Source organism: Catharus ustulatus, chromosome 5 (genome assembly GCF_009819885.2).
Source record: "Catharus ustulatus isolate bCatUst1 chromosome 5, bCatUst1.pri.v2, whole genome shotgun sequence".
Lineage (NCBI taxonomy): Eukaryota > Metazoa > Chordata > Aves > Passeriformes > Turdidae > Catharus > Catharus ustulatus.
Window position 1 is genome coordinate 47,029,896 of NC_046225.1, and position 25,419 is coordinate 47,055,314.

General features: G+C 38.8%; 1 protein-coding gene across 4 annotated transcripts in view; it reads right to left on the reverse strand.

The window, feature by feature from the left end:
• The window catches only part of TRMT9B (tRNA methyltransferase 9B (putative)), a 127,250-nt gene that overhangs the window by 20,107 nt on the left and 81,724 nt on the right, over positions 1 to 25,419 (reverse strand). For 3 of the 4 annotated variants that reach the window (XM_033060242.2, XM_033060241.2, XM_033060243.1), the window contains exon 2: positions 11,214 to 11,359. In XM_033060242.2, the coding sequence (XP_032916133.1) occupies positions 11,214 to 11,239 (26 nt within the window). In that variant the 5' untranslated portion in view covers positions 11,240 to 11,359. Of the gene's footprint in view, positions 1 to 2,031; positions 2,067 to 11,213; positions 11,360 to 25,419 lie in introns of those variants that run through there. The other variant, XM_033060240.1, reaches the window with a different exon arrangement.

Genomic DNA, 25,419 nt, shown 5'->3' on the forward strand with positions numbered 1-25,419 from the left:
TGAAAAACACAATTTTCCCTCATCAACATGGAAAGGAAAGGTTCTCTGGGGACCTGAAATTTCATATAAACACTACTTAAGTTCTCTATTTGGAAAATGTTTTAATTCCATGGACTTTTTAGGTGTATTTTTTTTCTTAAAGTCAAGAAATTATTGTATGACAGGGAAAAAAGTTGATACCTACAAACATCAATATCTGGAGCAGCAAAAGAAATATTAGCTTAGAAGATATCTGGTCTGTTAGTAATTTTCTCCTCTGAAATTATTACATGTTGATATGAATGCAAAGTTTTCTTCAAAATGGAATATTTTTCAACAGCAAAACACAAACCAAGTTATACAGTGTCTTGTACAACTGTGTTCTGCTTAAACTTTTCTGAGGAAAAAAAATCAGCCAAGATTCTGTGTCACATGAGTTTAAGTCAGTTACATAAAGCCTGGTTATGACACAAGTATTTATCTTATTTTTCAACTGTTAGACTCCTTTTCTCCCAGTCTATCAGTTGATATTTCTATGTCCATTTATGAGGGTAGATACATATTTTTTTTAAAGTACCTTTTTTTAAAGTGTCTTTACTCCTCTTTTTTCATTTAAAAATTATTTCATAAGCATACAGAAGTGTGAAATAGTTTTTCAGTCTCTTTAATCTTTAATCTTCATAAATTTAAGAGACATGTGGCCCTTGAGCTATGATTTTCTGTCACACAGGAGTATTATGTCACTATTACCAGCTATAAACTGGCCCATGTAGATCCTGGTACTGCAAAGACATGGACATCTGCTTAACTTTGTGATGTAAGTCATCTTACTGACCTCAGGTAACCTATTAATAATAACTAGAGGCAGGAATTTGCAAATAATGTTTTTCAAGACCAAGCTTTACATTCTTTCTACTGTCCCATATTCTGATTCATCCATCCAGAATGGACAGCAGAATACCTGCCAGTCTGAGAGTTTGCATGGGAAGTGTTTGTCCTTTGATGTAGGGTTGATTTCAAACTCTGTTGAAAGACATGATCTGAAAATAGCATATTTTACTGAAATAAATATATTTATATACTAGACTGAAAACAAATTACTAAAATGAAGCCAATCCTCCAGGGTACAAAAAAGTCCTCAAAGGACCAGTTCTGTTGGTCATGGAGAGGCTGCTGAATGTTTTTATCTCTTTCTTGAGTTTCATGCACAAAATCATAAACTCCAGTAACACGCTTCACCTGAGCAACTGTATCAGCAAGGAATGTCATCCTGTGCACTACGTCAACACAGCAGGAATGCTGAATTCTGCCAGAAATTCTTTGCAAAAGAAAAGGCACGGCTGAGATAACTCCCTGAGCTCTGGCTGCTCCCACTGATGCTCAGTGGGAATGAAAATCCCTTTACAAACATTCATTAAGCAGCGAACACTCTGCAGTGCTGAGAGCTCTATGTGGAGGCAATACCTCACTACTTAGAATCCTCTAGGAAAAGAAAACAATAATTATGAACTATTATGGCTTAGGATTGCTCCAGGTCATTGCTTAGGACTGTCTGCCAATGCACAGCGCATCCTTAATTTTTAACTCATCGGGCGACCACGGAGAACTTACTAGTGCTGTGGTAAATTCCCCCCACGTTTCGTAAAAACTGCCCTCCCCTACAGCTACACCAAATTCAGCTCCAGTATCCACGCTAGTTCCCAGCTCCGTTCAATTAAAACGTGACATGGGGGCAGCGGCGGGTGGGGGGACACCGCATGTGTGTAAAAAAAATTAGTTAAATCTCCAAATCCTTCCCTCCCGGGCTGGGTCAGCGCCAGAAGGGCGACTCCCGGCTCTGCGGGCAGCGTTTTTCAGACGATCATCTCAATCTGCAAAAACGTACCGCGACGCCTTTATTTTTTTTATTTTATTTTTGGCTGGCGTGTGGTTGGGGTGGGGTTTCTTGCGCTTTCCCCGCTATGTTTTTCCTTGCCCCCGAGGCCAGCCCGGGGTGGAGCGGGCTGCCCTGCGCATCCCCCGCGCCCTGTCCCCGCTGCCCGCCGTGCTCACCTGCTCCCGCGGGGCGGCGGCGGCTCCATCGCCCCGGCGGGGCGGCGCTCGGCCGGGCCGGGCTCTGCCGTGCCGGGCTGTGCCGGGCCGGGTGGGCTGTGCTGGGCTGTGCCGGGCTGTGCCGTTCTGTGCTGGGCCGGGCCGTGCCGCGGGGCCCCCGGCGGAGCGGCGCGGAGGGGAGCCCTCCCCGCACCTCTCCGCCGGGGCCACCCCCGCTCGGCGCGTCCTGATCCCTCACTTCCCCGCAAGCGGGAGGAGGCGGGGTAAGACAAAAAAAGGGCCGGGTTAGCAATTCCCTGTTAACTCTTCTCCTTGCGGTCTTGGCTCGTCCCTTGGGCGTCTTCTGCCAGGAGGGTGGTGCTGATGGAGATGATGGTGGCGGTGGGATGCTCCGTCAAGGAAGCGGGGAGCTGCTGAGGGGGGAGCAGCGGGGTCCCCGAGCTCCTCTAAACCGAGCTTGATGGGAGCCGTGCTGTCTGCTGATGGCAAAAGCGGCCAAGGAAGATTAGCCCTTGCTCATTTAAAGGTTAAGCGCAAAGCTAACCTTTGTGACTAGGTCCTGTCTGCAAGTCTTCCCATCCCGTGACTCTTGAGAGTGAATAATTTTTCCCCTACTCCCGCACTGATTCCTATTAAAGCGGTCTGAAAATGGCAGATTGTTTCTATACCTTCACGTACTTATAGGTGTTGGTTAGACAAGTACACAAAAAACAGCCATGCACCAGGACCCCAACACTATTAGCACTACAAACATGAGCTAAAGGGACAGTCCTGTCCCAAGATCTTATAAATTACATATAAAAATTACAGATAAAGAAGGATGCAATGAAACAATACTAGCCAGTATGACAGGCAGGGAACTTAGCACAACATTGCACAAAGTACTGAATGTATTGAACTATTTACCGTAACAGGTAGTCTTTTGTTCAAATCAGTTTTAAGATACCTGAAGACAGGATTATGAGGAATATGATGGTGTATCGATGGGATTTTCAAGACTGACAAAATTACTCAAGAACATGCATTACCTTTATTTTGACAATCCCACCTGAATGAAAAGATTCAGGGGAAGATTATAAGAACAAGATGAGAATAAGCATACTGAAAATACATAAACCTAACATTCTATTAAATGTACCAAAGTCATGGAGTAATGATGAAACTCTTGGTCTCCATTACGAAGAAATTCAACAGCTATATAATAAGTGACCTTCTTAACACCTTCAAAGAGCTCTGACTGATTTTTAAGACATGAATGTCCTTTGGAAACACTGTGTTGACTTGTCCTTGTTATGCCATACTTCCATGTACATTCTGCTAATTTAATTCTGTGATGTACTGCCAGCTAAATTGGCACAGACAAATTAGGGTCTGCCATTCCCAGACTCTCTCAGATACGTTTTCTGGAAGATGATGCCATATATGCCTCATTCTTCCTTCAGGTAAAATTCCTCTAGTGGTAATACCACCTTATGTTATTTATTGACATAAATATTTAGTTATTTTAAAAGTTCTTCAGTTTGAAATAACTGCCTCAAATTCAACCTTCTTAGAAAAAGATTCTGTTGTAAACTCATAAAACTCTGCAGGGAGTTTTTAATACTGTAGGGAATTCACACAGCCACCTAATCTTTCCTGGATGTTCCTTAAAAATACAATTATGTATCAGTCCTATAGATTCTCTCCAGACTTTCTGCTTCTGATGCATTTAAAATAGATGCAGATAATTAAGCCATGTAGCTTAATAAACTTTAGGGAAAAAAAAGGCTCATTTTTACTAAGGTTAACCCAAATCCCACATTTATTAAGGTCTCATCATGGTTTCATCATACACATTTAGGCAGAATGAAAACCGAATATCTTTTTCTTTGGAGTACTATGCATCTACAATTACATAATAAACTGCAGTCTGTAGCAACCCCTCCTCCCTAAACAATTAAAAGACCTCATTAAAATAATTTTTTTTTCTATATTAAAAAGGATTTAGGTCACTAAATTAAGTGACCAAATGTTGGGAAAGCCAGAAGGCTGCGCATGAAACCTTAATTCAAACCTCTTGTGCCTGTGCATTGCAACCCTGTACTTAATTACGAGTTTGTCTGCAGAATACCAGGCTCCATTTGGAACATTTGAAATTATGTAGTGGCAAGCATGTAAGACTGGCTAATTATGTTGCCTCTTGTGTTCCCATTCATTTATTCCTTTACTTTCTAGCATCATCTTTTGTGCTCATCAAAATCATCATTTTGTTATCATCTCTCATCTGGAGATTATTCTTCCACTGGTCTGTCTGAAACCTTTACCCTTAGATAACCTTTTGCAGTCAATCAGGTAAAGTTTTCTATCATAGGGTTATAGCAATTGCTAATTATTCCTTCAAAGGTTATTTGTGATTTTTCTCCAAAGGTGAGGAAAAGAAAAAGAAAATAAATAGAAACAAAAACAAAGCAAGGGGAAAAAAGGAAGGAAACCCAAGGAAATAAAAGTTTCCAGGTTGGAGCATTAGGGAAATAAGGAATCGAGGTCAGCCTTCATGATATCATAGAGCTTCTTATTATAAAGGATCAGCTCTCAAATTACAAGCTTTACAAAGAGACAGTTGTACTCGAAAGCAAAAGGAGGCATTAAGTTGCCTGGTGCCTTGGAGGGGAAGGATCATGCTGTATTTATAAATAAGGTTGCAGTGTCTCCATGACATTCTGGAAAACTGATGATTTTTTTTTTTTTTTAACTTGTGACAAAAACTCTACTTTGTGTCTGCTTCCCTTCCAAAAAGGCCTCATCAGTCAGACTTTGTTTCCTCTCTACAATAAGTATTACAAAGAATAAACACCTTTGAGTGCCTTATTTTCTATGCAGATGCTTGAGAGGTAGTCATGAACTAATGACTTACACCTTTGGTCGGTGAATTTGGTCTTCACATAGAATTATAATGTTACTGTCAAACTGTACTGTTGTTTTAAAAAGTTTTCCACCCAAATTAGCAACAGATGGAAGCAGTGGTGAGAGTACTACGGTGAACTAAAAACAGTAGTTCCACTTTGTGGGAAATTTTAGACCTGAAAAGGCTAAAGAAACAATATTCTTTAGCAGTAGGTATTTGATTATTTTTTTTCAGGAACATGAAAATCCAAAGAAAATTCAAGCTAGAAAACCATGCTATTTCCCAAACGAAATGGTGTCTCTAAAGGCTTAAGTTTTCCAGCGAAATTGGGTATAAGCAGAGTTTGTTTTCCTGGCAATCTATCAATATAACAAAAGTCAAATTTTCAAAAGAAGTTGCTAAAAATGTTAGTTACTGTCCTGAGTGCTTCAGTTTTTAGGGACTTTCTGACCCTTTCCTATAGATGGTCTTTGCAATCATTGGCAACATAAATTTGATTTCTTAAATAAAATTCATAACCTCTGCTTCTCATTTGTTTTCATAAGTTTTAATAACAAAAGAAAATTCTCAAAATTTTGATAATACTGTGTGCTGCAGGGTATAATGGATTTGCTTTGAGTGGGATAAGAAAGCAGAACAAATTTACTGAAAGTTAGCCATATTACAGTCCAGTAAAATGAAACACTCATGACTTCAGGAACATATCTGTGCAGATATTTTCTCCCATAGGCTTACTATGCAGACAAGCTTGTATTGTGGGAGATTTTTAATGTGTGACCTTCATAGCCTACCATGCAGAGCTGTTGTAGGGATTAACTAGTTAAGATTTGTAAAGTGCTTTGAAGATTATAAGGCATTAAGTTGCACAAGTGCTAAGCACTATTATTTAATACTTAAGTACAACCAAGCTTTACAGGACAACTCATGTTCACCTCACTAGAAAGAATCTTTGTGATTTCTTTGTGATTTCAGTACAGTTGTTGGAAGAGGTAAAGCAAGCAGACCTGACCACAAAAGAGAGAAAATTCATTCTTGTTTCACAATTAGAGAATGAGATACAACTGTAGTGCAGAAAAAATAGTTGAAAAATAATTATTATGAAATACATTGATAAAAATCCATAAAAAATGCAGGGCTCCTTAAGGTGACACTACTGTCATTTTTACTATGTCCTATCTCGCCCAAGTAGAACCACAGACTATTCTCCAGGAAGTAGAACTCCAAACACCAGACCTACAGATGCACCAAATTTGTCAGCAGAAAATGCTGCCAAGTTATAGTAGGGATGGGTAAAATCTGTACATTGGTAAGTTGTACTTCATACATATTTTAGCTTATTTAAGTAAAAATATTGGAAGAAAGATGAATATGGATTGTTGTCTTTATTAATCAGATTGAGAAACATCTTGTTCTGATACAGTTGCTTTGTTGGGTTTCCTTTTGATATAAACCTTCCTCTTTCTTGTTTAGTAATGTCAGTTTTCAGCAGTAGGTAGTCATTGGGATTTTTTGTGGTAGTGAAGGGACAAAGTATTTGTTGATAAAATAACGACTCAAAACAGGACAATATGACAAAATTTTGCACTTAAGTGAGATAGGAGAGAGAGGAACACAAGTGTTTCAGGTCTGCTGGCAGGCACATAGTATAGAGGTTAAGGTGGCACATTGTTGGACCCTGAGCTGCATCCCAGCATCCTGAAGTGATGAAGACCTTATTTGGCATGCTGAGAAGGAGGGTTGGGTTTATTTACCTTGCAAGGACTAATTATAATTCAATTGAAGTGTCTTTTCAGGACAAAGCACTTAGTGCTTGCATTTCTTGCCTCTGCAAAATGCTGCAGATATTTCACAAGGACAGACTTTTCAAGTATATGCATTTCCTCTCTGTGGCTAAAAATAAAGATTACTTTTCTATAGTGTTTTGACATTTTGATCTCAATTGAAGCATATAATAAAAATTCAATTCACCGACTGTCTCCATATGACCTGAAATTCAGCTTTAGAGATAAGTAAAGGTAAAAGAGAGAAAACAGAAAGTGAATAGTGTACTTGCACAACAGAGATTCTTGTCCATTCCTGGGTTAAGATAGCTACAGGCCCTAATGCTTCTACTTCTCTTCAGAAATCATAAACTTTACTTCCTTTATTATGATAATAACAATCTTGGTGTCACAGGAGATCAAATTTTTTGTTCAAAAACACAAATTAAGTCCATGAATAAGCCAGAGTTCAATTTAGCTTTCTAAAAAGTGATCCTGTCCCAGAATGCTTTAGTTATTCAATTTAGAAACAGCTTAAAACAGACTAGAACAGTGTGGTGCACAGTTCAGAGAAAAGAATTGTGTGTGGTGGCAAATTTGACTCAGTGCACTCTGTTAACAGGGTGCAACCAGGCTTTTGACCAGCCATCCCAGGACATGTGGGAAACTGGAGGCAGCACTCTTCATTCAGATTCAGCTCTTTAAGCTCAAAAGCGTTCTTGCAGAGATTCAGGGCTTCTTTGTTCTCAACACGTTTCAGAGCTTTTCAAAGCCTTTACCTGAGGCTCCACCCACCTCCGCAGTTGTTGTCCCACCACAGTGTCACAGCAAAAGCGAAAAAAAGCAACTCAGCTGTAACATTCTTTTATTTTGTCTTTTCAGGAACCTTTTTCTTTGATTTTCTTACTGCTCTCTCTTTTGTTTAAAGAACCTTACACCATACAACAGTAGCTACTCGTTATTCATTTTAGATTCATTATGGGTTACTTATGGTGTTGTTCATAACAACAATAAACTACCTGACCTGCATTAGTATTCCTAATGTTCATTTTGGCAGAAGTAAAACTGTTTCTGAAAGGGCAGATATTTAGTAAGTGCATTACAAATCTAGCTAGAATTGGAAAAAAATACAGTTGGCTCTTCTGATGCCTGAGTTACTGAGCTTGGAAGATACAATGACTGCTATAAATTCCTCATACTGTGCAGATCATCACACACAGTTTGGAAATGGGTGAATGTGATTCAGTTCTCATGTGATTTTGGTGTGTTGAACAAGAAACACTTAAACACTGTAAAAACAGAACTATCAACAGATGTTTTCAAATGTTGCTGAAGCCACTCTCTATTGTACCAGACAGAAAAAAATACAATAAGCAAGCATCCCATCAGCTCCTCCATGGAATGGATCAGATATCACTAACAGGCAGTGCCTATGTGTCATGCTGGCAGCATCCACATGGGCAGTTTTGAAAGATGGCTTGTCCACGGTCTCCTTCTATTGACAGCAGACCAAGATCCATCACAGCAAGACCATGTGCATCTTTCTCATCTTTTCCTTTCTTCAGCTGGATGATGAGTTTAGAATAGGACTTTAAATACTGTTTTTCTCTGCTGAACTAGCTACCTGAACTACTGTGAATATGTCAGATTCTCTGGTACCCTAAGCTCTGAGCAGAAACTTTATCTAGAGCTCTAGAGTCCTCTGATTTTTCTCCATAGTGCCTGGGGCTCCTATTCTTTCCATGCACACCCATATCCTACAACTCTCAGACCAAATAGCCCAAAGTGCTCATCTTGACCCAAAGCACAGAGCTCTTTTCTTGTCAATCAGCCCATTTCATGGGGGGGAAGGGCAAATAGTCTAATTTAATTCTTCTAATCACCAAGAAGCAGAAAAAATATGTGATGTGCTCCAGTAAGATCATCTTGTCAAACCTGCATCAGAACTAAGAAAATTCTCACTTTAGGTGAATATGTGTAATAGCGAGAATTTCTATCCTAAGTAGAGAAAAATATTCTGTCTTGGTAAGTAAAGCTGTTAACATCAAAGAGTCTGAATTTGAGTTCTCAGTATTTCTAAACTTATTCCCATGGTATTTCTTTTGCATACTCAATCCAGTGAAATGCTGAAAATGTTTCTTCTATTCCTTTGTATTTAAAAATGGAGTGATGGAAAGGAATTTTTTTGGAAGCAGTTCTTAGAGATGGCTCATAGATCCATTATATCCCAGGACCTTTGCCTTTGCCCATTTTTACATTAGGGTAACAAAGTGAAGTGTCTTATGCTTCACTGCAAACTGATTTTCTCTCCCTTTTTTTTAGTTAATGGAGTTTTATAAAAAGATATTTGAAAAAAAAACAAAACAAAAAAACCCGAAAAACAAAGAGAACATTACTAAGAATAAATGCAAGCAAAGAACATGCATTGAAGAGCTGCAGAGTCCTCTCAGTCCGGAAAAACAAACTTAGTAAGAAATGTGCCTTTTTCTCAACCCCATAACAATTAACTCAATAATAAGTAGGAGTTTCTTAAGGTCTGGGAAGAACTCCTAGTACTGTTATGGGTCTCCATACAGGGAGGATGGGATGGGCAAATCTTTATGCACATTCATCATAGTTTCAACAAAAAAACTTCTACCTCAACCACTTTACTCCAGAATCTATCTTCCTGCACCTTCCTACAAGCAAGAGGAAACTCAGACTCAGAAACGCAAGTGGAAGTGGAAGTGAGTGCTGAAGAACAATGATGTGGCATTCCAGAGACCACACCTCAAAGGCCATCTCTAACTTCAGATAAGTTGCTCACAAAAGAGGGTCTCCAGCCAGTGCTGTGACAGATATGTGATTAAAAGAGCAGCAAATTTTCACAATTTGGCTTTGTGGGGCTGAAGAAAAGACTGTATATCATATACTACCCACAATCTACTCTCCTAAATCCCTGTGCCCCCTCCTCAGGCCACAGAACTGCAGGTGTGCAGGTGTTGTGAAAGTACCCCTGGCTATGCTCTGGATAGGAATGAAGTCAATTATTAGGTCTTAAGAATTTTACTCTCTTTCCACATCTAAAACTTTTTAATTTTTCACTTTCCTTTCCTTCTCCAGAAAGGAGAAAAATCTTGCGGAATCCTGACAAGGCTACTGAACTGCTGGTCCAGTTTGTTGCAGTTCCAGTCACAAAAGAATGCTACTTCACTTGGAAATTTCTCATCCTTGTTCCAGGCATTAGTTCACTGAGTTTTACTTCCTAAGAAGACCCATGCTGAGCAGGGGGATTCACTGCACTCACGGGGGCAGTAAATGCTGAGTCCCTATCCTGGTTGTACATTATGTACAGTAATTTCACGATTATAAGCCGCACTGAGTATAAGCCGCACTTCCAGGTGCCAGCAACTTTTCATTCTTTGTCCATACATAAGCCGCACCTGATTATAAGCCGCACGTTACAATACAGAGTGTGATAAAAGGTATCTATTCTATCACCATCTGTTGAGGGTGGGGGCAGTGATCCTTATCTCAACGGCGGATATTCTGCTAATGGGCCATCCATTGAAACCAGGCAAGGCATTGTTCTTTATCTTTTCACAACCCATCCTTCCTCCAGAGAGTCATTTTCTGCTAATGGCCCATTGAGTCCCACTGTGGGACTGATAAAATTACTGCATCCCATTGAGAGTTGCTCCAGCCAGGGGGAAGAGCCCAGCATTTCTCACCAACATAAAAACAGAGGTTTTGGGACACTAAGGGAGCCCCTTTCTCCACTGGACTCCAGAGGAAAACCGGATTCCTCCACATCACCACTGGACCTCCGGAGGGAAACTGCACCTTCTACAGGAGCACTGCTCCAACTGAGCCACATCTGTCACTGCAGGAGGATGCAGCCACCATGGAATGGGACTGCTACCAACACCCTGCCTGACAGGGTGTCAGGTTGTACTCTGACTTTGTCAGGGTTTGGAGTTTGTTTCTTTGTAGTACTGTATCTCTATTTTAATTTCCCTAGAAAAGAACTGTGATTCCTAATTCCCATATCTTTGCCTGAAAGCCCCTTGATTTAAAAATTATAATAATTTGGAGGGAGGGGGTTTACATTCTCCATTTCAAAGAGAAGTTCCTGCCTTTCTCAGCAGACACCTATCCTCCAAACTAAAACAGCAACTTTTCGATCTTTGTCCATATATAAGCCGCACTTGATTATAAGCCACACTCCGGGTTCGGGCCAAAATTTTAGTCAAAATGGTGCAGTTTATAATCATGAAATTACTGTAACTATTTCCATTTTGAAGGGAGTTGCCTGTAACTTCCAGCTGGGTCTTTAATAGAGGTTTTCACGTAATTGTTTGAAAAGTTTTTTTCATTTTTTATAACAAGCCATCTTCCTGATTTTCACTTCTCATCTTGAAAACATGCCCTCTTTAGTTCACTAAAGGTGTAGGTTCACTTTTCTTGTGCCTCTGAAGGATCCTAATACCAGAAAGATCACCCAAAATACACAACAGAACTTTAGCAGACTTTGAAATGGTTAGATATTTTAGACTTACCCATAGAGCTTACTTTCCAGGAACATTCAGATCTTTTCTTTGGAAGCATACTGTTGTTGCCAGCACGGAAAAATGAACATGTTCTTCTGTTGATCTTACTTGGAGCATTTAGGCCTCAAGAGAATGACCAGTGACAGGAAAAGCACCTGGCATAAGGAGTAAAAAGACGTGGTTCAAATGCAGTATTCCCAAAATCTTTAAATAGAAAAGCTGCGTAAAATGTTCTTGAGCACGACTTGACTTTAGGTTGTCATCTCTGAATTTTGACAGGAATTGCAACAAAGACCTGAAGGGAAATGTCTGGTAAGGATCAGGATGCTGAATGTTATTGCATTCAGTGGGACAGGGAGCAGGGAACTTCTTTATCTTCTCTGGATATGCTTACACAGTAAGCTGTTTGGCTTCTACCAGTTTAACCACTACCAATCACACTTGTCACGTAGCTGTGCACTAGTTCTGCATCCACAGTAAAGATTTTTAGAGCTTGCTAACCACATATCTGCACTTGGACAACATATACAATTCCCACTAAATTAGACAAATGGATGCTGCTGAGCCATCTGTTTGAAAGTATGTTTAGTTATATAACCTAAGTTACAAGTACTTCCTCACAGATGAAGATAGCTTAGATGGCTACAGAGAGGGGACTGTGCATGTGAATTATCCCCACAAGACCAGAAAATATAATGTAGGAACTGTACAAAACCTGTGCTTTTCTACAAAAGCATGGAAGCCTGGCAGGATTCCTTGGACCACTGAACTGAACCTTACTGTCTTCATTTGAGTGAATATGTAGATATTCCTTAAGTCAATATGAGACCTATTTAGACTGGAGTTCAGAAAACAGCTCAGATGGCAAAATATATATTCAGGGATGTTAGGATTTATGAGTCTTAACTTTAAGAAAAAAAGTGTTCTCTTTGGTTGATTCAGAGTAAGAATCACAAGACAACACTCTGTTCCCAAATTTGCACTTGCTACTAATGTGAAGTGCCCCTTGAGATTCTTGTGCTGCTTTGATAAATACTTAAAATCAGACCAGCTAGAAATTTGACTGTCTTTTCTTGGTACTATATAGATATGAACTTAAAATATTTTTGGAAACATATAATTTGTTGGAGTTTAATACTATTTTGCAGCATTAGTAGTTCTTGTCTTACTTGTATTACTCCACAGTTTGGTTTATATCCATATGTAGATCATATTTTAATAACAGAAACAACAATAACAGAATTTTTTAAAAAAAAATTTATCAGAAATGTTCAGTGTTCTTCTCCAAGAGTCCAAATATTTTTCCCTAGTTTCTGTTTGGTACTGTTACAAATGAAATGTTTTTGCTGTGTACATGTGTCTCATTTGTTCATTTAACAGTATTTTTCTGTTCTACAGACTCTCAGCCCGTACCCATCGTCTCATCATCTGAATCACTCTTCAAGCATATGAGTAGTATGAGGGGTACAGATCAGTCAGTAATGCAATGATTCTGCCTAGCCTAGCTAAAGCTCACCTCAGCTCTCACATTTCAACCACTTATCTGAGTCTGGAGATGAGTTTACTGACACCCCAGCCCAAAAGGCCCACTATCCCAGGACGCAGGAGCTGAATTCTGCATTATGGCTAAAAGCTAGGTTGTGTCATACCTTTTAAACGTATCCTCAAGACTCTGAAACTTTCCATGGGTATTGATGACTTTACTCAGGAGTCTTGTGAGAAGGACATAAGGTTCCTCTGATGGAGGAAAGTCATATAAAAAAATCCTTTCAGAGCTCATGCTGGTGTGCATTCAGGACATACAGCTGCTAAGATCAAAGGACCACTCAAGGTTGATGCAAACTTTACATTCTGCTCTGCATAGGCCTAACTCAAAAAGAACTGCCTGGCTGGTCCCAGTGTAGGCAGCAGGCATTTCTGAAGCGACTATACCCAGGGAAAAGGAAATCTATTTCTGTGTTATACCTCAAGCCCCATAAGATTATTATTATTATTATTATTACTCTTTCACTACTAAGAATTTTCAGGGATCTAAAGAAATAAAAATATAAATTTCAGCAATGGTTATCTGTTTGTCTGCTCTGAGGAGGAGAGGTGGCAAGTTTTGAAAGCAATTGTGTCAATCAGAGAAAAATTATTGTTCTGAAACACAAACCACTTGCTGGGTCAGTGGCAGGCATGTTCTTCAAGTAACATTCTCCACTCTTAGTGACCACTGTCATGATAGGAGAGCTCTGATCTCCAGAGAGCAGACTGTGCATTCCTACTCCGAGACTGCCACTAGGACACCGAAAGATAAGGAGAGACAGGCACAAGATTCGCACCTACAGTGAGGCCCTTCTAATCAACATTATAGCCTATACAACTTCACAAAGGAAGCTACATCTAGCTGATTCTTGCTGCCAGAAAGGTTGATCAGTACATGCCAATGTTGTGCTGCTTCACTGCTTGCCCTTGTTTCCTCAAAGGAGACATAAGTGCACAGGCTCATAGCTGGTTACATTTCCTTTCAGAAGGAAATGCCATGGAGAAGGAGACAACATCAAAAATCACAAGACCATCAGCCAAGGGGAAAAGAACTGCCTGTCCTGTGACAGCCACAGTATCTTCTCTGAGAACTAAGGTGCAGTATCTGATACCTTCATCTACCTGCAGTTTCCTCTTACACAAGCAGCCCCTTCTCAGCAAGAGATGCCTTAAATGACCACCAAGCCAAGAGCTATAAATTTGTATTACAGAACAGGGCACAATCCTTTCTACTTAGCTGATACTTGTGATTGTCATGCTTACTTCTACAAGAAGGAGCAATTCATTACTATCTGGAGTAAGATAAACAATTGGCTTAAATATCTTTGAATATTTGATATTTTGCAAAAATTCTGGCAGAGAACACTTGAAATATAAACATTTACATTACCCATATCAGTTATTGCTTTCTCTCTTTTATGCAAGACAGCTTTATTTGTAAATAGTTTAATTTTCCTTTATCTCAGCTCTTTCAAAGCTATAACACCTCTGTATTAGAAGACTGTATCACAAGGATTTCATATATAGGTACAATTAAGACAATATAACTCTTTGAGTTTTCCTTCAGCTCATACAAATTCTCAAACCAAATGCTTAAAGAGCTATTCCTTTTGGTAACACTGAAGCTTTTCAATTTATAAGCTTTCTTATTCCAGGAATCTCAGAGAAGTTATTTTAGCAAATTAAATCCCATAAGCACACGCAAAAAATATATATTATTTGACATCTTGGTTAAAGTTTTAAATGATGATTGGATCTCTGTTTATTTCCATTGTCAATAATTTTATTTTGTTAGCAATTTAAGAGAATACTAGCAGAAATTTTCCTTAGCAGTTTCCTTGCCAATATTTTGCTATTGTACAAAAAATAGGACCTTACAGGTCCGTTTGATTTCTCAATTAAAAAAAAAAAATTAAAAATGTAAAAACAAAAGACATCTCTGATGGATTCATCTCTGTAACTTGGCACCTAAAACTCCTTGTCTGACCAGCTGTATTTCCTTACCTAACATTCCATACTCCCATATGGATAGCAGGGAGAGAGAGACAGGCAGCACAGGCAGCTGCACAAGGCAGTTTGTCACACTTTTAAAGAGGTGGGATGATCTGCTTTCCAGTGGTCCCTCATACTGTCTGCTAAAAAGCCAATTCAACAATTTAAATTGGAGCACATGTTTAGTGTGCTTCAACAATGTGCTCAAATGACTCTGGTCAAGTAGGAGTAATACAGCTCCAACAAAGCCATGTGATTTGAATAAAAAAGACAATTAAATGCAATGTAACTGTTTTACAATTTTTTCCAAAACTAGAAAGATAGCAAAGAGCAGATGCAGGGTCAGATTTCACTACTATCACTCACATTTAGTAGTGCTTCCCAGTTTAGTACATTGTTACTGTCTACTAATCCAAATATGTCTAAAGAAATTAAACAAAATCAAGGTGAGAGTAAATATAAATTATTGACATTCTGTATTTGGATGATTTAAGGGAGATGCCAAGTTATTCAAGTACCAAATTTAGACTCTTTGTCAATGAGAGTAGGCTACATAATACCTCTGATGATCTGGACACAAGTCCCAAGTTTCCCCTGCAGTGTATAATGTGTATTATGTGTATATCTGCCCAATTACAAGCCTGAACAAGTGCTTCCGCTAGTTCAGATAATTATATTTTAAATCTAATGTTCATATGAATTTTTAACTTGCCATGAAAACCCAGGGTTAATAAATAATTTACAGTAACACATAAAGACATTCTTGGCCATCTCCAACCAATTTGTCCCTCAGATAACAAAAATCATTTCAGAACTTTGATAAGCTAATAAATGCCTTTTTAAATATGCCTCTTTATAGATCCTGAAGAACTGCTCTATAAGAAACATTTACATAGGGTTACCAGCGAAGAAGGAAGGGGAAGTGGTACATATATACTTATTAGAAAGGACTTTCTCAAAAAACAAAATATAACATCCATAAAGGCTAGACAGAGGAAATTTTTTTCCTTGGATATAAGCAGGATACCTCTGCCTGACCTAAAGAAGTGACTTTGCATTATAGTTGATGTGGCAAGTTTGGTCTATTCTTTTGTTGGAATATTCATTTGTATCACTTTTGGAAGAAGGGGCAGGCAACTTGGAAAGACTTCAAGGGTGTTGTGATGTTATGCAAGGAAAAAAATAGAAGGGCCAAAGCTCAGCTAGAACTTTGTCTGCTGACAAAAAGACAACAAAAAATGTTTCTATGAATCAGAAACACAAGGAGGGCTAAGGAGACTCTCCAGACTTTATTGGATGCAGAAGGAAACACAGTGACAAAGGATGTACATGTTTTCTTTCCTTCAGTAGAACCAGCCCCCAGAGCTAGGAAAAGGGAGAGGAAGCACAATGAAGTCCCCATAGTCCATAATCCATAGTCCACAGGGAACTGGTCAACAACCTGCTACACCACTTAGGACCCACACAAGCTCATGGGGAGGGATAGGATCTACTGAGGGAGTTGGTGGAAGTGCTCATTGGGCCACTTTCCATAATTAACCTGCAGTCCTGGCTGAGAGGCCCGATTTCCCAAAATTTAGTAAATGGGACACTCTTCTACAAGAGGTACAGACGGAGGAACCAAGGAGCTACAGGGCTATCAGCCTGACCTTGGTACCAGGGAAGGCTATGAAACAGATCATCTTGATTGCCATCACATTGCACATAGAGCACAACAAGGGAATCAGGCACAGACAGCATGGGATTAGGAAAGGCAGGTCCTGCTTGGCAGACCTGATCTCCTTCTAGAGAGGGTGACCTGCCTAGTAGATGAGGGAAGGGTTGTGGATGTTTGTCTGTCTGGACTTTAGCAAATCTTTTGATAATGTCTCCCACAGAATTCTCCTGGAGAAACTGTCTGCTCCAGTGGAGCTTGGACAGATGTACACTTCACTGTGTGAAAAACTGTCTGGATGGGTGGGCCCAGAGAGTGGTGGTGAATGGAATTATATCCAGCTGGTGGCCAGTCCCCAGTCAGCTCCCCAGGGCTCAGGGCCAGTCCTGTTAATATCTTTACTGATGGTCTGGACAAGGTAATCGAGTGCAGCCTCAGTCGGTTCACAGATGACACTAAGCTGCACAGGAGTATTACAGTAATTTCACGATAAGCCGCACCTGATTATAAGTCGCACTTCCGGGTGTCGGCAACTGTCTTGGGTTACAGTACAGAGTGTGATAAAAGGTATCTATTCTATCACCAGTACTGTATTTCTATTTTAATTTCCCTAGTAAAGAACTGTTATTCCTAATTCCCATATTTTTGCCTGAAAGCCCCTTGATTTCAAAATTATAATAATTTGGAGGGAGGGGGTTTACATTCTCCATTTCAAAGAGAAGCTCCTGCCTTTCTCAGCAGACACCTGTCCTCCAAACTAAAACAGCAACTTTTCGATCTTTGTCCATATATAAGCCGCACCTGATTATAAGCCGCACTTTGGGTTCAAACCAAAATCTTAGTCAAAATGGTGCGGCTTATAATCATAAAATTACTGTAATCTGCTGGAGGGCAGAAAGGCTCTGCAGGGGAATCTGGACGGCTGGATTGACAGTGCTATGAAGTTCAGCAAGGCCAAGTGCCAGGTCCTGCACTTTGGTCAGAACAACCCCCTGTAGTGCTGCAGGTTTGGAGAACAGTGGCTGAAAGCTTCCCAGTGGAAAAGGACTTCAGGGTTGACAGCAACTGAACATGAGCCAGTGTGTACCCAGGTGGCCAAGGCCAGTGGCATCCTGGCCTGTACCAGCATTAGTGTGGCCAGTGGGACCAGGGCTGGGATTGTCCCCTGTACTCAGCACTGGGGAGGCCACATCTCGAGTTCTGTGTCCAGTTGTGAACCCTCCACCACAAGAAGGACATTGAGGGGCTGGAGCAAGTCCAGAGAAGGGCAACAGAGCTGGTGAAGGGTCTGGAGCACAAGTCTGATGTTGAGTGGCTGAGAGAGCTGTGGGTGTTCAGCCTGGCGAAAAGGAGGCTCAAGGGGAACCTTACTGCTCTCTACAACCACTTGAAAGGAGGTTGTAGTAAGGTCAGCATTGGTCTCTTGTTCCAGGTAAGAAGTGAAAAGACAAGGCCTCAAGTTGCTCCAGCAGAGGTTAAGATTGAAATTAGGAAAAATGTCCTTACTGAAAGAGTGGTCAAGCATTCAAACAGGTTGCCCAGGGAACTGATGGAATCACCATCTCTGGAAATGTACAAAATGTGGATGTGTGGATGTGATGCTTGGGAATATGGTTTAATTTTAAACACAGTAGTGTTGGGTTAATGGTTGTACCCAGTCATGGAGGTCTTTTCCAACCCTAGTGATTCTGTGGTTCTATGAAAGAAAAGAAGAACAAAAACATGCTCAAATACCACATTCTTTGGTCATTAGTGTTCAAAGGAGTTTAGTCAGAAAGATGTCCCCTTATAAAGCAATCTACAGGTAAATGAGTAATTTCACTGTAGAAAGCTACATTCACTAAGCATGGAGTATCAGACAGAAAGAAAGAAATTAAAGAATGAGTTTTCTCATGTTCTAGTGAGTTTTGAATAAAATTTTTGAACAGAGACAGAACCTCTGTTGTAGCTGCAAATGAAAATCCCTATTTTTAAGATGAGACAATAGTTCTTTTAATAGCTTCCTCTTCCTTTGGTGGATTCTTGGGGTTAACCTCTTGTTCTACAGTCTCAGGCTGCTTTTTTTAACCTCACTTTCTACCACAAATGTGTGAGGTTGCATTTTCAGGAATGGTCATTACTCTTGGGATCCAAGACTTTCATTTTAGCCTTGTCTGTTGATATGTTTTTAAGTCCCTAATGGCTCTGACATCAGTATCTAACCTTTTTGTTTACCATCTTGAGCAGAATTGCAGTACAGAGGGCTTAATTTACTTACCAAGGAGATCTGCACTCACAGGGAGCCCACAATCAGCATTTGAGCTAGCTCACTCAAATTCTAGTCTAGGAGACTTTGCATTGAACCACAGAGAAACTCTAGACCTAGGCACAAGCTCTGTCAGTCAAGAGCATTGAAATATAACTTTATTAAATCCCTGAATATAAGGCTAAATTTCAAAAATAACAGAATTAGACTTTTCCAGAAAATTCTCTGCAGATAAAGAGACAAATACTTCAGATTTGAAAATCTAATTCATAGGAAAAGGTAGATTTTTTTTCCTAAAACCACGAACACCATTATTCACATTTTCCAGAAGCCAGCTGAGGATAAGAGCCATCTGCTATCTTCCATGAATGCCTTTTTTTTGTGGTTAAATTTCATCATATGGATGAGCTTTGGCAGGCGCCAAACTGTTAGTGCCATGAGACAGACAAATGTCTTAAAGAGCAGAGCTTCCAATGATGAGCCCTGTATCTGTCTCAAGGAAGAAAACCATCTGCATTCCTAGGCACATCCTTTTGCTAAGGGACATTGCCTTCTGTCTTCATACTGTTCTCTCCCAGAGTATTGGTCAAATTTTCTATTTTGCCTCCTAAGCTGCTTCTTAAAGCTCACATCAATTAGTGATCAATTTAGTGAAAAATTGATCATTTTAAAATTGATATCCAGCAATTAGAGTCCTGTGCTTCAGTTTCCTTTTATTATTTCTGTAAAGTTATCTGAAAGAGTTAACAAGGTTTAAATATTTTAAACAAAATCAGAGCCATTAATTATCTGCCCTTTTTAATAATAGAAATTATGCATCCAATTTCAATGGAAAATTATCTGGAAGTGTATCTGAGTCACTCTCCATGATATTATCAAAGGTAGTAACAGCCTTACTGGGACTGTCCAGGGAATAAGAAATACTAATTATATTGTCTGGCTCTGACTGGCTTAATAGTATTTTACAAAAATAAAAAGCTAATGCATGTAGCCTACTTAAATCTAACACAAGAGAGCCTCATGAACAGAAATTTAGAAAAATCCATATGTGGTTTTGCCATTTGAAAGATCTTGGAGACTAATTCAAGCAAGAACGATCTTTTCAAAATGTGTGTTTGTTTTTTTCAAGCTATTCTGATTGATTTGACATGCAGAAGAGTAATAGAATTGCAACAACTGTGATGAAGCTTTCTTCAATAGAAACTGGCATTTCTGACAAATGGTTTTGGTTTGTTGTTTTTTTTCTTAATGACGAATCGATCCTAACATAAATATGTAATTCACTGCAGAAGACATGAAAGTCCTTAGACCTTTTCCTGATACTAGTCTGGAAGTGATGGGCTATTGGGATTTATTTTTCCTTGAACAAAAGAAGAAATCATATCTTAGAAATCATCTGCTATTCAAGTAAAAATTTTCTTTGCCCAGTCTCAACTAAAGCAAGCAAAATTCCTGGTATACCTTATTTTTCTTGATAGCCTACCTGATGCACACACAGCATTTTCCACAGGAGAGAAGCAGTAATGAAGTTTTTAATTGCAATATGCTATTGTTTGCATGTCAGCATGAGTGGGACAGCTTTTTTTTGATGGTCAAAAACTTCTCAGTAAGAATTGCGAAAATTACTAATTTGTGAAGCAGCTGTTTCTGAACCTCAGGAAAGGGTCTCAACAGGTTATACTCAAAAAATCCTCTGGAATGGACACAGGGTAAAGAGGTAAAAAAGGTTATAGAAACAGGAGATAATGAGGAAGGTGTAGCTACCTCATAAAAAAAATGAACTTCACAGGGAAATATGTCTCAATTTCTAAATCATACCTCAGGTATGAGGTATATGTTTTTGGTTTTGGGCGACAAGGATCTGCTGGAGTCCTGCTAGTGATGGAGACTGCACAGCCACTTCTAAACATAGAATAAAGGACTAAATTTAATATTATATTCAATTATTACGTGAAGACAGGAAATGTTTTTCCATAGACAAAAAAGAAAGATGTCAGTAGTCTGTATCATCAAGTGGTCTGTATCATAAAGTTCTTGATAGCATTCCAAATGTTTTTTACAACATTTCATCCAATCACCTGTGCAATATTTTAATTTTAAGAAATCCTAGGGTTCTCCCTCATTGGACATTGTCTGGGAATTGCTAATAGGTTCATATAGAAGTTTTTTATAACATACCCTAGGGATTTATTGAAAGTCATGAAAGAAACTTTGGCAGTGCTCAAGCTAAGCAGCAAGGCAAATACATAATAGCTACATACCACAGAGCCTCACTGCTCATCTGGTACTTTCTCCAGAATATGTAAGCAAATCAATGACAATTGTGTCTGAAGGCTACTTGATGCCATTAAATATCAGTGGGCAAATGAAAAGGTCTCCCACACAACCTCTACACAGAAGCCAACTTGGCTTTGTCAGACAATATACTGTGCTTAAAAAGAACAAGCACATTTATTCAAAAATATTTTAGTTACTAAAAACACTCTACCTTCCATCCTCATTCACAACCAATATAACCAGAAAACTCTTTCCCTCATTTGCTGTAGAATTCTTGTCCCCTTAAGAATCTTCTACTTTTTAGCTGCATAGGGGGTTGCCAGGGTAGCTTCAGGAGTTCAGAACGTAAGACTGATGTGTATGAGTAACACTCAAGCCCAGATATGTCACAGTCACTTGGACATCATGGATTTTTGTTTCCCAGAACAAACTGGGGCCACAGCGCTGCCTCAAGCCTGTTACAAGCATTAACACATCACCGTTAAGTTAAACAGCAAAGTGCCCAAGAAGAAATTGTCTTCTCCTTTCCCTCAAGGACACTTTGTTCTTTGAGCTTCATGTTTGCCACTACTGAATGCTCTGTCTACAAGGTCTACAAGGGCCAGTCCTGCTCCAGCTAATACTCCAACCTGGAGCCTGGCTGAGCTTATTCAGACATCTGTGTCTCTGTGCTGCACCTCTCAGTATGTCTGACTTTGAGAAGATGTTTGACCAGCAAGAAGCCAGCTAGCAGCCAGCTGGGCTCACAGTTCAGGCTCTGCTCCATCTCAGAGCATCTGTCTACTCCAGATGAGCTGTCCCTCAAAGCAGAACAGCTGTACTCCCACGACTGTCATCTCAACTAAAGCGCCTGCACAGACACACTGCAGGCCAAACTAGCAGTGAATAACAGAGACAACTGTAACACAGCACTTCATCTCAACTCCCTATTGTCACATGTTTCTGACATACACATCCCTAAAAAGAACTGGCCTGAGGCTACATTATGGGATTTAAGTCCCTCTTCTGGTTGTGTCTATACTCCCTACATAGAAATAATAGAGTCTCATGGCTTTTGTCAAATATGTGTATGCCACAAAACGTGTGTTTCCTCCCACAGATCTAAGAGCAACTTCCCAGTGAAAGTGAGGGAATACAAAAATAGAAATTAAATACTGTACTGGGCTTTAGAACACCTTCACTGAAGGAGTGGGCAGGAGAAAGCAGATTCCTTCCACCTGCTTCTCCAAGATGTCACCCTACACTCCTGCAGTCCTACAGTATGGGCACAAGGCCACATGTATTGACCAGAGGAAAATACAATATTCCTACATCAGGAAATATTTTGCTGATTTTTGTATTTGAAAGAATTAAGGAGCTGTAGAATTGAACTTTGAAAGCCTAGATTTATGCTTTGCTCCTCTTCAACCACCCTGAAGTCATAACTACCAACACCAGAGAAATATCTATCAGCTTTATAGAACTAAGAAGTTTCAGTCCTGAACTTAGCTCTGTAGTTGCTGAATGATAATCACTGTTCAAGTGAAGCTGCTCATGTGCAAGAAGATTTTTCACATGGGTACAGTTTGCAGAAACCAATTTTTTGAGGCATCCTAGTGAATAAGCATCTCCTGTTAAAATCCTTTTAAGCAGCTGTTTGAATGGATGCTAACATGATTGGAAGACAATTCCTCCATGAATCATCTTCAGTCTTCTGCAAAACAGAAATGCTATTACAAGAAGATAGTGAAAATGAGTAATTAAACCTTGAGATGCAGGTGATACACACTGAGAAACATTTGGATATCTTTCTAGAGGACGCATTATGATCACTGCTGCCTTCCTGGGGAAAAAGGTGATTCTTGCAAAGTAATTATAACTACAACAATCTTAGAGTTACTGTAATTCTCCCACAGGAGTTTTGAAAATATCCAGTATTCAACTCAGTTATAGAAATTTCCCTTTAGATAGCAATCTTTAAGAGATTTTAAGGGAAGAGAGGGTTTTTGCAGTCTGTAATTACAGACATGAAACACATTTTGCCACACAACCCTTCTTTAGCTGTGTTGCTTAATTTCAAGGCTCAATGCTGCTATTACCAACTAAATTACATACTGTATCCATAATAAAACCAAATAGATTCTTCTAGAATGGAGATACTTAAGCACATTGAAATCATCTAGTGTCTTTTCTCTCATTATACCAATATGGCTCCCTTAGGCACACAAATAATGAGAAGAAATAAGGCCTAATGTCTGATATTCCTGTGAGATAATCCTGCTTATACATCCCCTGTATCCCTACCTATCCCACTGTAAACCTAAGAGAACTGCACTGAGAACAGTGGGATAAATATATGTGTGTGTGTGTTTGTGTGACTGAGAGGCATTTTGCCTTTGTCATAATACCTAACTCAATTTACAATTTACAAATACATTTTGTGCAGTAGACAAGTAAGTGTTGCTGTTTCTGACCTGCTGCACAGAGTAACATGACAAAAAAAAAAATATTCTCAAAAGAGCTATCCATGGCACACCAGTTTTGATATACTGCAGCTGACAGCACTTTGTCTTCAGTTCCTCTACTAAACTTGGTGACTTATTTTTCTTTACGTATATTAGACTCTTCAATAATTATCATAACTCCTTGAAACCCTCATGGTTTCTCTATTCTTATTTTTTATACATTAAAATTTTGGTGATACCCCTAAATACAAAAATCAAGTAAAAAATCCAGAATAAAGTGTAATTCTTGCTTAAAGCTTAAAGAATTAGTTATTTTCAATACACTTCCAAGTAGATGTCAGAGAAATTTAACAAACAAAATATTTCCAAACACTGCAACCATTGGCAGAAAATTCCAATACAAATCAAGGGATTTTGCCATTGTAGCTCCTTGGCTGTCATAAAACTAATGGTTCCATAACTAGGCTGGAATTTGGGGATTAGGAATTTCCCTACACTCTACACTTATCAGGCTTACAAAACTTCTCTGTATCAGTTAACATTTGGATCAAAGGTTGTACAAGTCTTACACTGGAGTCAGTAACATTTCTAAATGTGTCTTGAATAACAACACTGGAAACTGTCAAATTTAAATACGAATTATAACTATTTTTTTTGCTTGGCATTTTCTGGCAAAAGCAAACTGCATCTACAGTGTACATGTACAGGACTGCATGAGGCAAAATAAACAGCCTTCTGTGGAAGATAAAGAGAAGCTGATTTGTCCCTTAAATTTTCTACTTGCACTTCGAAAAGAATAAATTATTTTACTTGGATAAACTATGATTAGTACAAGATTGAAGATCATCAGAAAAAAATGTCTTTAAATACATTAATATGATAAAAAATTATTCTTTACTTTTATTGCTACCTAAAACAATAGCCATCCTAATATACTAACAGGTCATTATGTATTATCTACCATCCTCTTATTTAATATGTAATTTTTATGTCAGGCAGATGTTAAAAAAAAAGCTATGATAATATTATTTCATTTTAGCTGAGGAAGCCTTGATTCACTGTTTAAAGCATTGTAGCTAATGGTATTTATTTTCTTCTGAAAGGCCAAGATCTACCCAGCTCTTTATTAATTTAAACATATTGGATAATACTTGAACAAAATTATGTCAAGTGTAAATTTAAATCCAGGCAAGTCAAAGAAGTGAAATTTAGCAGATCATAATTAAATAATCCCTTCTACAAGGATTTGTTACTCTTCTACTGGCAACTTCATCTTATCAAAAGTTACCATTCCCATTGCAAAAATACTCTCATACTCTGCATTACATGACTCAGGTATTACTAATAAAATTGCTTCAGATATTCAAGTCTCTACAGATTTTCTAATTATTTTGTATAGTTTTTCATTTTTTCATTAGCAATTTACACGTTATCAGGAAAAGACCAAATTCTTTTCTTTTTTGTAAATTAGAGTGGAGGAGAGAATTTTCCTCTTATAGCTCCTAGTGCCCACAACTTCTTTCATGTTCTGGGCTTGTTCTGCCACCTAATTTCTATTGCAGGAGTTTGTTGGGCACTTCCTTCCTAGGGAAAATCTCACTTTAAAGTATTTAATTTTCAGTAATTAATGAATTATATGCTGCCTCCATTGAAATAAAATGTAAAATTCTTACAATTTTAAAACAATAGATTTGAGCCCAACATAGAGGACATGGCAAGTCATTCCTCTCCAGTATAACTAGAGAACAGAAATATAATCTCCAATAATAACTAGAGAACACTTACATTTGAGTTGAGTTTGGCCTCATTAATCTGCTTATATATATGAATCGATCATTAAAACAAAATAAATAATAGCAGTTCTGAATGTTAATTTTTTTTTTCTTATAGTAGTCTGTAAGAAGTGAATGAGAAAAAGAGAGGGAAGAAGCTAAAAATTACTTTGGATATAATACCCCAAAGGGAAGGGCAAATAAATCCAGCATTTAGTTTCTCTAAAGCGACTTCAAAGGAAAGACAGAATTATGTCCTATTAGGTTTATTTAACATTATAAAAATGTTCTAAAATGCACTAAA